Source organism: Varanus komodoensis, unplaced genomic scaffold, assembly GCF_004798865.1.
Source record: "Varanus komodoensis strain SLA01 unplaced genomic scaffold, ASM479886v1 scaffold64, whole genome shotgun sequence".
Classification (NCBI taxonomy): Eukaryota; Metazoa; Chordata; class Lepidosauria; order Squamata; family Varanidae; genus Varanus; species Varanus komodoensis.
Window position 1 is genome coordinate 3882710 of NW_025336273.1, and position 12115 is coordinate 3894824.

The following is a 12115-nucleotide window of genomic DNA, read 5'->3' on the forward strand; positions in this document are numbered from 1 at the left end:
CCCTGTCGTGTTGCTCTGACAGTGAGGAATCTCTTCCTGATGTCCAGCCTGAATCTGGGTAGTCGCAGCTTGACTTGATTATTCCGTGTCCTGCACTCCGGCATCAGTGGGAAGAGATCTTGGCCTTCCTCTTTGGGACAGCCTTTGAAGTGCTTATAGAGGGACCTCATGTCCCCCTTCAGTCCTCTCTTCTCAGGGCCGAACATCCCCAGTTCCCTCAGTCCCTCCTCACAGTGCTTCCAAGCCCTGGATCATTTTTCTTGCTCTCCGCTGGACCCTTCCTAATTTCCCTGCATCTTCCTGAAATCTCGGTGCCCAGAACTGGACACGGTATTCCAGGTGAGGTCTGACTAGGGAGGAGCATGGGGAAATGACTGCCTCTCATTATTTGGAAGTAAAGAGGAATATCGCTTCCTGTTGCACCTGGGAGGGGCGGATGGGGGCACCTGGGGCGGCTGGGGCGCTGCTCCCGGGCTCCCAGCCCCTTCATGGCGTGCAGACAGGTGTGGCCGGCAGCCGTGTAAACAAGCCTGGAGAAACTGTGTCCGGAGGAGCAGGGCGCATACGCAGATGCCTCTCCGGGCGTGGGGGGAACACGCGTGACCAGGCCTGGCGGAGCTGCCTAAAGCACACGAGCCAGGGGACAGAGAAGCCACGGACAGCCGGACTGCTGCAGGCAGAGCGGCGTCAGGGCGGGGGGGGGGGGGGGCTTTGCAAAATATGCCCCCACCTGTGTGGGTGGCCTGACCCGGCAGCATCTCTCTGCTCGTTGCTGCGCACGCCCTGCCCTTAACATTTCCCACAGTGCCCTGCAGCAGCTTATTTCAGGGGCATTGTGGGTAAAACCTGATGGCAGGTGGGCTGTTGCCCCACGCTGATCGGACCATGGGGATGAAGTGGGTCCGTGCTAGACAGACGGCCATGACGCGGTGGCTGCACTGAGGACAGTCCTCTCTTGGAAGCTGAGGCCCCGTGTAAAGAGGGAGCCAGAAAAAGGGAGGGCAGGGCAGGGCCCGGAAGCTGAGCCCCCCCCCCCCCCCGTTTCACACTGCGGCCCTTAGGAACGTGAGTCTGCGCCAACTTGTGCCCCCCCCACCTTGTGGCAAGCTCCCCCGCTTCTGAGAAGACCCAAGTGGCCACCCTGCCTGCCAGGGAGCAGAGACACTGCTCCTGCACCAGGGCGCCGTGTGGGGGTGACCCCAGCCTGGCCTGGCCGCAAAGGACTGTCCCATCAGCAGGCCATGCTCGGGAGCAGCGCCGGAATGTCGCCAGGGGACTCTCGGCCTGGCCCGGCCGGCGTGACCCGCGCGCAGACCCCCACCACAAAGGGGGAGGTCAAGACCTCTGCTCGCAAGCCCAATGTCTGTGTATCCTGTGCTTTGCGCAAATTTCCGTAGCATACCCCCAAGGCCGCCACAGGGAGGAAGGGCAAGGTCTCTCCTTGCTGGTGCCGGAGTGTGGGACACGGAAGGATCAGTTCAAGTGGCGGCAACCCAGATCCAGGCTGGCCATCAGGAAAAGCTTCCTCACTGCCAGAGCAACACGACAGTGGGACCAGCTGCCTGGAGGGGTGGGGGGCTCCCCCACACTGGAGGCATTCAAAAAGAAACTGGACAGTCATTTGAGTGGGGTGGTGTGAACCAGTGTCCTGCACCAGCAGGGCTTGGACCCGCGGGACTTCTGGCCCCTCCCGGCTCTACCATTCTATGATTCTGTGACCCGGGGCCTGCAGCAGCCCCTCTTGCTGCAGTCCACCTCGCAGGGGATGCTCGGAGTTGCGGCCCCCACGCACAGAGAGGACACCAGTGGGAGACGGCTGCCCTGACGGGCGCTCCCAAAAGGGAGGAAGGCACGACAGGGGGTGGGGGGCGAGGCGGGCTTCTCTTTGGCATGAGAGTTGGCAGCAGCATCGTGGCTCAGACTCGGAGCAAAAGCAGGGATGTTATGTGGCCTCTGGCTGGGCCCCCTCCCCTTCTCCCTTCCCCACACAGCTGCCACGCAGGGATGTGGAGGGTGGGCAGTGGGGTGAAGGCTCTGGAGCAGCCCGCCAGGCAAGGAGCTTGCAGCACCAGAAGCCCCCATCCGTGCCAGCAAGCATGTGCGTTCAGACCAAAGTCACTGGGGGGGGGGGGGGGGCAGGCCCCCGGCTGGCCAGCATCTTTGTGGCTGCGCTGGAGCCGCTCTGTCTCAGCCCCCTGTCCCCAAAGGGTCTTCTCTACCAGAGATCCACTGATGACTTTTCCTGATTTCCGCTCACGGACAGAAAGCCCCGATGATCTTGCACCAGGACCTCAGTAACGTTCACCCGACCGTGAACCGGAGTCCGGAGGAACCCACACGAGGGGTTTTTGTGCTACACCCGACTGTGCAGCCGCACGCTGGACACACGAGCACCGCCCCAGCCGGAGACCCACCGACGGCCGGCACACCTCCGTGCCTCTCGCAGGCGCCAGAGCTGGCCGCAAACCCACGGCGGGCGCCCAGAGCTGCGGCACGCCTCGGACTGGGGTGCCCACCCAGCCGAGCGGGAGAGCCCAGGCGGATGGACGGATAAGACTAGCCTGGTGTTCGGGAAGAACTTGCCACTGGACAGAGCCAGGAGGAAAAAACCCAGAACACCGAGAGCTCTCGGCTAAGGCCACACAAGCCTTGGATGGGGGGCCAGTCCCTGCCCATAAGCAGCCCCCGGTCCCAGCCCGAAAGAGCCAACGTCTGCACAAGAGTGGACACCAGGCCAGCCCGTGCCGCCGTCCCAGCTCTCCCCCAGCGAGAGCACCGGGCGATGCCGGACGCAGCATCGGGGAGGCGTGTGCCGGCCCGCTTGCCCGCCGTCACAGACCCCCTGCCAGCCGAGCCTCCCTGCAGTTCCCTGGCAGAAGAATAAACGGGCTCAGAACAGAACCACCCTCAGCAAGGAAAGCTGAGGGCATCTGGACCTCCACAGGCACCGCCACTGCTCCGAAGTGGCCGTCCTCGAGCAAAGCCGCTCCGAAGGAGCACTCTCGCACGAACTGCTGAATTACGCACCTATCCCGCAGTCCAGGTCTGCTTTCTTGAACCTGGGCTCTGACGGGACTTCCGTCCCTTTGCACACCGCATTCCCAAGACACGATCACCAACGGCGGCAGCTGTGCCCGTCGGCATCATTTCCAGCACGCGAGGCGCACCCGATCGATCGTTGCACACACTTCTGGCATTACGTCGCCACTTAACTCCGCTTCTACCATTTCCTCTCCGGCACTTTCTACAGGCATGCACTCCCGTGTGTGCACGTGCGCGCACCACACACACAGGCCCTCTGGCATGCACAGAAGTGGACGCAAGCTCGTCACGCCATAGTTGGTTAACCCTTAAGGTGCCACAGGGCTCTCCACTGCTGACTGAGGGAGGGATCCTCTTCCTGGGGCACTGTACTCTGCGCTGGCAAACTGGGGGCTGAGCCAGGAAGCTCCCAGAGAACCGCAGCCCACTGGAGCGCAAGAACATATAAACAAGCATAAAGCTGAGAGCCCTGAGCATGTGCAGAGTTCGTTTATGTATTCATTCTTTAGGTTGCAACCAGCGTTTCTAAGAACAATGGCACTCAAAGGGACTTTATGGGGAAAGTGTCCTTTCGCCAGGAACAAAAGCTGGTATCTCAAATTTGAAAACGTGGGCAGGTTTCTACAGCGCCGTGGGAAGCACCTGGACTGTACTTCAAGCGGTCCATTCACTGGTGCGGCTGGAAAAGCAGAGGCGCTTGTGCAGCCCGGTGCAGGACACACCCCTGAATGGCGCCTCTCCCAGGCTTCAGGGCACTTCTCTGCCACGCCTTTAGAGCAAAGCGCAGGGCCCGATCCACGTAGGGCTGCAGAGAGCAGGGGAGCAAGCTGCTCGGCCTTCCCCCAGCTGCTGCTGCCCGGTGTGTTCGACAAGAACCCATCATCCCAAGCCGGCATGGCCAGCGGGGCTTGTGGCCGCCCTTCTCCCGAAGGTGCCAGGCTGCAGGAGGCCCTGCCAGCCAGCCTCGGGCATCCCAGAAAAGGGGGCTCAGCCTCCTTTCCCAGCCCTCCCCTCTCCAGGGGAGTCAAGCCCCGGTGCTGGACAGGGAGGGGGGTGCCCAGGGCCGTCTTCACAGCATGATGGGCCCTGGGCAAAGCAGTGTTAATTTGGGAAGTTTTCCCATTTTCCAAGGATTAACATGCACAGATTAGTGTGGGGCCCACGGGAAAGTGCCCCTCAGGCCCACGCATTCAGACGGCCCTGCCTCTGGGCGCCCCCCACCCCGCACCTGAGACCCTGCAGGCACAGCGCCTGGCCCGCGGGCACCGCAAGGCTCGGAGGTCAGCGATCCGGGCAGGCGAGGCGGAGGAGGCGAGGGAGGAGTGGCCGAGGCGAGGAGGCGAGTCGGTCCGCCGGCCTCTCCAGCATGGTGTCCGCTACCCGAAGGGAAGCACGGCGGCCGGCTTCGGAGCCACGTCCCACCTCATTTCCCCAGACGGGCTCTACCCCACGGTGCCGCCCCCGCCCCCCCGGCCAGGCGTTCCGCTGCCAAAGCCCCTTCGGGCGAGTGCGCCGCCATGCGTCTCTGCACCCCGCTCCTGCCAGACAGGTGAGCGGGTGGGCACCCCCGGGTCCCCCTCCACGCCTCGCTAGGGCCAGGGCCAGGGCCAGGGCCAGAGCGGCGCCTGGGCCACCCAGGAGAGCGCGAGGGGCGAGCGAGCGAGCGGCCCACAGGGCTCCCAGCAGTGGCGCTCCGCTGGCGTGCCCCAACCGACGCACGCCCGGCGCAGGACGCGTGGCCCGCCTGCAGGCTCCTTGCGCAGGCAGCCAGCCCCGCAGGAGCGCGCAGAGAACCGAACCGGAGCCGGGCCCCCCGCCAGATCTCGCCAAACATCAGACGTGGCTCCCGAGGCAGGCTGCATTCTCAGGTGGGAGCACGTGGGTCCTTCAGACACCAAACCTCCCCGTTACCTGCGGGACGCCTTGTCCCGTCTGCCCTGCCCAGACCCTGGGCTCATCGCTGGGGGTCCTTCTCTGGGAGCCCCTTCCAAAGGAAGTGGGGCACCAGGCTACCAGCAGGAGGGCCTTTTCAGTTGTGGCACCCCAACTGTGGAGTGAGCTTCCCAAAGAGGGACGCCTGGCACCTCCTTCGTGCTCTTTGCAGGACCAGGGGAAGGCTAGAATTCTCCCAGGCTTTTACCAGCTTGACTTTTTAGCTTCATTTTGTGATATTGCATTTTATTCGGCACTGCGGCTATGCTTCTGTGCTGACTCAGTAGCAACTGCTATCGTATTTTTGCCATTTTAAGTTAATTTTATCTTGTTTGTGTGTTTCAGATTTCTCTTCAACTGTGTTAACTGCCAGACAGCCTCAGCTCTTGGGTAGTATAGAAACGAAATAAATAAATTGCGTTTTTATCTTGCCTCTCTTTCCTTGCCAATTGGATGGCTGAATTTCAGTTGTGGGTGGGGGTGGGGGATGTCCAAGGGGTCCAGCCCAAAACTCTACCCAGGGTGTTTCTGCCTGGTCTCGGAATTGGATGCTGCTTCCAGGACAGCTGCCCCCCTCCAGGCCTTGGGGACGAGTTGGACCAGGACCCAGCCAGGTGCACAGCTAACGCCATCACCCGACAACTCGTTCTCGCAACGGCGGCTGTGCATCCAGACTCCCCTGGGAAGTTTGCACTGAACTGGTCAGCCGGGCTTCCCAACCTGGCTGGCTTCTGTTGGGCTCGACCCACCTGGCGCAAGATTAGTATAACAGGAGGCCATCAGTTGTGTATTGAAGTCAGCACAATAGAGCACAATAGGAGGCTTGTCAGCCGCCCAAGGCATATGCAGAGTGTTCTTCTTAAAAGGATAGGCTAGCTGCAAGCCGCTCCGCTTTTGTATCAAAATATGGACTGACCGCAAAACGGTCTCGCTCCTGCATCATGCCAGCTCGTTTGCTTAGGCTGTCAAAAACAATTCTCCCTTTGTTTGTAACAAGGTATAAATACTCCGTTGTCCCTCTACAGGGGACTGCACCCCATCCCGTCCGTGTGGGAGAGTGTTGGTCCCTGTACAGGTAATAAAAAAACTTCTCTTAAAAAATACCAACTGGTCTCTGATCTCATCTGTAAAACCGTGGGACACAACAGCTCCCAGCTGTGCTGGATGCCATCTGCCCCCTTCCACAACACTCTTGCTGGCTGGGGATGGCGGGAGCAGCAGCCCGGCAGAACGATGCGGGGCACCCCATGTGGGAGGCTGCGAAAGGAATTGGGGCACAGAGTCCCACGGGAACAGCGGAGGATTAACGCCACCCCCCCTCCTTCCCGACACGGGCAGGCGCCACCGCCTTCTTCGCGGGGAGGGGGGAGCTGGAAAGACGCATTAGCAGCCTGCTGCAGCCAGATTGCAAGCTGTAGGTACTAAACAGGAACATAACGCTTTCAGTAACACTCCTCCACTTACAAGCAGCTCTCAGCCCTGAGAGGATTCCCTCTCGCCACGGCACCGAGCGCCGGCCAGACTTCGGAACGCGCCGGCCTAATTCCGCCCGCTCACGGCAGCCCACGTTCCCGCAAGCTGCCCACCTCTGCCCGGCCCCTTCCATGCCCAGCCGCTGGACTCACCTTTCCTTATCCACAGGCTTAGGCATCTACTGGGGGATGCCTTGGGGGCGGGGGAGAGATTTAGCCAAGAGGGTGGTCATGCAAATGCCACCTCGGCACCTTCCACTGACCGGGCCTTCCCCCGCAACTCCCCGCTGCTCCGCCTGGCTCCTCGGTGGGCTAGTTCGGGCCCACATGCCTGTGACGGCCTGAAGGAGCTTGCGTGTCCGATTGTGGTCTCTGCTGATCCAGTGCTTTGGCTAAACAACGAGGAGCGTTCCTCATCTCCAAAAATCAAATTTTGCTTGAGCCCTCCGTGTCGCCTAGTAAGAGCACAACAGCAGAAGAAAAGCCCTGCGGGAGCAGATGCGGGCCCACCCAGCCCAGCGCTCGGCACCCCCGGAGGCGACCCGGCTGCCCCCAGGAGCCCTGCAGCAGGACGGGTGCAAGGCCTCCACTGCCCGGCTCCCCAGCCACTGGCGTGCGTGGGCAGGCATGCGGCCCCCGGTCAAGGAGGGAGCCCAGGGCCAGCAGGGCGAGTAGCCAGGGATAGCTTCCTCCTTCGTGACTCTGTCCCTTTTTTAAGGCCATTCGGGTCGGCGGCCATCACCACTTCCCATGGGCGCGAATTCCATAGGTTGGCTATATGGGGTGCGAGGAAGTCCTTCCTTTGATCTGCCCTAAACCTCCCGCCAATCAGCTTCATTATGGACGGCCTCTTTGGGTCTGGCATCATGCGAGAGGGAGAAAAACGCGCATTGTTTCAAACACCTCTGGCACATCTCCCCTTAGCTCCGCTTTGCAACTCTACCAAGCAATAAGGAATCACAATAATAAAGAAAACAGAATTGGGGCTTCTGAACATATGCAGAGTGCCACACCGCATCTTGAACAGCTGAGGAGCAAGCTAGGGACATGACTTCATGCAAGCAGGGCCCCGTGGTCTTCCTGGCGCCCCGTCCACACTCAGAGAGTGACAGTCACAGCTGTCCTACCATGTGGACCTTTGGTTTTCGTGCAAGGGTGACGCGCATCCCCTAAACGAGGCACAAGAACCGCTGAGAAGAGCGGCTACCAGAGCGACAAGGCGGGAACCATGCAGCGGCAGCGTGGACAGAGGGTCCGTAAAGTCCCCCCAAAATCCGCCACTGGAAAAGGAGGCACGCCACCTCTCGAGCAGGTGCCCACAGTGCAAAGGGGAGCCCCCCAAGCTTAAGACTGGACCCTGATCTGCCCTTTCAGGCAAGAGGTTTGCAGCTCGGCGTGTGAATTGTCGGCTCATCCAATGCAGAATTGGCTTTTCCCTTGGACCCCCCCCCCCCATGCAGGCCCCATGGAAAGGAGCAAGCCATGCCTAGCTCCTGATCCTCTCCCGGAAAGTTTTGCAGGAGAACCTCCCAGGAGACTGTGCCCAGAACTGACTGTGGTTATTTATTAAAAATAAGCTACACACAATTTTAACATGTATAATATTTCCTCGGTTTAGAGTCCTGTTTGTTGCGAAGGGAGAGAGCAGGGCAACTTCTTCTTCCTTCTCTTTCTCCTCCTATATTTTTATTTTATACTGATAATTTTAATTTTATTTTTGTAAATCAATGTATTCTTTGTATTTTTATATTTAATGGTAATTTATTATGTACTATTGTATTTCAATGTATTTTATCATGTTGTAAGCCGCCCCGAGGTTTCGGCAAGGGGCGGCATAGAAATGCTATAATAATAATAACAATAACCACTGGGATTGAAAAGTGTGCATTCGGGCATCGGGGCGAAAGGGGCTCAAGAAACCCAGAGCCCAGCCCTCACTTGGCCTGGAGGTTCACTTGGTGGCCTGGGCCAGTGGCTGCCTCTCAGCCGAGCCTACCTCACAGGGTTGCTGGTTTTGGGAGCTTAAAACGGACAGAAGAAAAATCTCGCAAGCTGCCCTGGACTGCTTCTCGGAGGAGGCAAGGGTGTGGGTGCATGTAAATGTAATAACCAGCGCCATTCATCTGCGTTGTGTAACTCTTGTGGCTCCTCAGCTGCATCCAGGCACCGCCTCTCTGCCCCTGCGCACCCCCCTTTCACTCCCCCTTGCTCAGAGGAACGAGAAGGGGGTCCAGGGGGGTTGGCAGCTCAAGCAGGCGTGTGGGACCTGCAAGTGAGGCCTGGAGAGGCGCTGCAGAAGCGGAGCGGGAAGGGACAGAGGGCTGCGGACGTTTACAAGCCCCGCTGGCTGCTGATCTCCTCTGCGTTCCCGTTGCAGGGGAGCCCGAGCAGGGGGGCACCCACACGCTGCTGTGCCCTGCTCGGGGCTTCCGGGGCAGCTGGCCGGCCCCGCGCGAGTCGTGTAATAGGCTAGAGGGGCCGACGCCGGGCCCATCCAGCAGGGCGCTTCTGAGGCCCTTGCAGGACCCAGGAAACATGCCGTGCGTGCGAAAGACGGGAGGAGGACGCCACTGCAACAGGCTCACGAGCGTTTCCGGAAAGAGACACACCGGCTGCCCTGCTGGATCGGGTCAAGACCCTCTCCTTTCCTGCAGCACTCGGCTAGATGACCCTGGGAAGCTTGGGGGACACATAGGGCAAGAAGGCTACACTGCAGACTCCCCCAGTCCCTGCAACTGGCCCTGCAAGGTAGACTGCTCCTGGATCTGGAAGGTCCGTAGAGCCATCAGGACCCACAGCCACTATGGCTGTATTCCCCCTCCTGGCACTGGAAACGGTCGCAATGGGGCCCTGTTCCTGAGCGGAAACGCGCAGAATTGAGCTGTGCTTTGCAGGCCTGGAAGCTGCTGTGTTCGGAGAAGGCAGGCACGAAGCTGAGTTGCGCCTTGCACGGCTGACAGGGAACTGGCCCAGGGGGTAAGAGTGAGGTGCGTGCGTGCACACACAATTGCACATGCATGCGCACAGCTGGTCCCCCGTCCCCAGCATGACCCAGGTGCAAAACTCCCATCTAACTCCCGTGAATTCCATGGACAATTTGTGGGCGATGTGAAAAGGGGCTTTTGGCACAGAGCCCTGGCCAAATTGGTAGTTGCCTCATTTTTGCAGGGGCTGCGACATGTCCGAGCTGAATGCAGGCCGCTCCGTAGGCAACAGAGACCTGCCCTCCGTTGCCACGCAGAGCCTCGAGCTTGCCTCGTCCGCCCTGTGGGTGCGCCCTCAATCCACTTCCCGGTGCTTCGGCTCGCTTGCCTGGCCAGAGCCCCGAAAGGGGACAGGAAGCATCCAGCCACCTGCCCCCGGAACGGCAGGCCAGGCGCAGCCCCACCAAGCCTGGGACCTGCCCCAGCCTGACTTTCCATCTGGTGAGGAGGCACCAAGGGTGGGCAGGAGAAAGCCTGGGAGTCCTGCACCGAGGAAGCTCACCCCGCAGGCTGCACCTTCTCAGGCTCATGTCTTCTGGATGTGCTGCACTAGTTCCCCTCACCTACCGCCAGCATGGTCAGCGGATACTGGGAGCTGTAGTCCTACCCAACTGGCAGACACCAGCCTGTGCTGCCCGAGCCCCCGAGAGGTTCGGGAAGTTGCTTGTACAGCCACCCAAAGCCAAATCGTCGCAGGGACCCGGAGCTGATCTGCCCCCGGGTAAAATGGGAGGGAGATGCAGCCCTCCTGCCGCGTAAGTCTCGGAATGATCTTGATCTTCTCGCTCCCCCGGCCTAGAACGGCGCACTGTTGGGGCGGCCGGGGGGCCCCTCTGCCGCGGCACATGCGTGGCTCCGGGAGCCGAAGGGACGGAGGCCCAGCGAGAGGCTGCAAGGTGCGCGGGGAGCGGCGCCGGGCGGTCGCGCGCCAGCCAGAATCGGCTACCCCAGGCAACCTTCCCCGGCCCAGACCCTCCGCCGCATGCAGCGCCGAGCTCACGTTCCAGACTGCCTCGCAGGGTGGCTGCGGAGGGGATGGAGACGGGGTCCAGAACGGCTGCAGCGGCTGAGACCGTCCAGCTTAGAAAAGGGGGCGAGGAAAGGCAGGGGGGGAGGGGTCCAAAATGAATCCCGGGGGGCAGAAAGTGGGCAGGGAGAGGTTTCTCTTCTCTCCCACGACACCCGGGGCCAGCGCTTGAAGCGGCTGCAGGGGGCTTGGGGCAGGGCAGCGGGGGGGCCGCCTCGCGCAGCAGAGCCGAGCGTCGGGACTGGCTTCCGTGGGGTGGCGGGCGGCCGCCCCTTTGCAGGGCTTGGGCAGGAGGCCGGGCAAGGCCTCCCGGGGCTCCCAGTCCTGGGGCACGGCGCTGCCCCGGGGGCAAAGGCAGGCGCCCGCGTGCGCCGGCCGCGGGGGCCCTTCTGTCCTGCCCGTGGGTTAGGCTCCCAGAGCCCCCGAACCCTCGGCAGTGGCCGCAGCGCGCGTGGACCGTGGCCCCGATCCCGGCCCGCCTCTGTGCAGCCCGCCGTGCGTGAATAACCGTGTGACACGAGCGCACCGATCTGGCCGGTGGCAACTCCGGGAGGCAGCGCTCCGAGAACCCCTGCCTGCTGCCCTGGAGAGCTGCTGCCAGTCCGTGTCGACAGCACAGGGCCGAGGGGCTGATCCAGCGCAAGGCGGGTTCCCGGCTACGGTCTTTCTCCGGAGGGCCCCTGGGTCAGTGGTGGAGGGCCGGCTTAGCATGCGGGAGGCTCCAGGCTCAGGCGGCGGAGTTAGGGGCCTGGCTGAGGAAGACCCTGCCTTCGAACACCTCCGCACCCCCCGCGGTCGCCAGTCCCTGTGGGCCGCTGAGGAGCGAAAGAAACCGAAACGGACAGGCGCGTGTACAAAGCACCTTCTGAAGCTCCCGCCGGCAGCCTCTGGCGCCCGTGCAGGAATTCTGTCATGCCCGAAGCAACAGCAGGACGCAGGCTGCAGACCCCCGCCCTGCCCCTCAAGTGCGCCCGCACTGGCAGGGACCCCGAAGGTGGCCGTGCGTGTGTGCGTGCGTGCGTGTGTGTGTGTGAGAGAGAGATCTTGGCTTCTTAAAAACCTCTAGCAGTGTTCCACTTATGCCTTATAATAATCTTTGAATAAGTAATTAAGAACTCCTCCCTCTCTCTCTCTCTCTCTCTCTCTCTCTCTCTCTCTCTCTCTCTCTCTCTCACACACACACACACACACACACACACACCTCCCTTAATTCAGGTTGACCCCGCTGCAGAACATTCTCCCGGGGAGGGAGGGCGGGGGCGGGAGCTCCAGCCGCCAGAATCCGCTCCGTACGAGGCACCGCTCGCTCGGGCAACTTTCTCCCCGCAAAACGAGCGCGCAGACAGCCCCCCCTCCCCGCCCCGGCTCGGTCCCGAGCGCGCCCTGCCGCAGGGCCCCTGTCCGGGGGCTCCCCGCGGAGCGCCGCCCGCCGGGCACACGCGCACCCCGGGCAACTCCGCGCGGCATCCCGGGAAGGCGGCGACCCGCCCCGCGCCGCGCCGACGCGCGCACTGGCCCGCGTACCTCGGAACGCCACCTTGGCTATCCGGTCTGCCTTGCCCCGCAGGTCGGTCACCATCTTCAGGTGCACGAGCAGGGCCATGGTGCCGGGCGGGAGCTGCCCGCGGCGCGGCGCGGCGCGGCGGCAGCGGCGGGGC

General features: G+C 61.9%; 1 protein-coding gene across 1 annotated transcript in view; it reads right to left on the reverse strand.

Annotated features, from left to right (window-relative positions):
• The window catches only part of OTOF (otoferlin), a 107030-nt gene extending 94970 nt beyond the window's left edge, over positions 1 to 12060 (reverse strand). Inside the window, exon 1 of the mRNA XM_044450308.1 lies at positions 11982 to 12060. Coding sequence (XP_044306243.1) covers positions 11982 to 12060 — 79 coding nt within the window. The remainder of the gene's footprint in view (positions 1 to 11981) is intronic.
• Between the last annotated feature and the right edge of the window lie 55 nt (positions 12061 to 12115).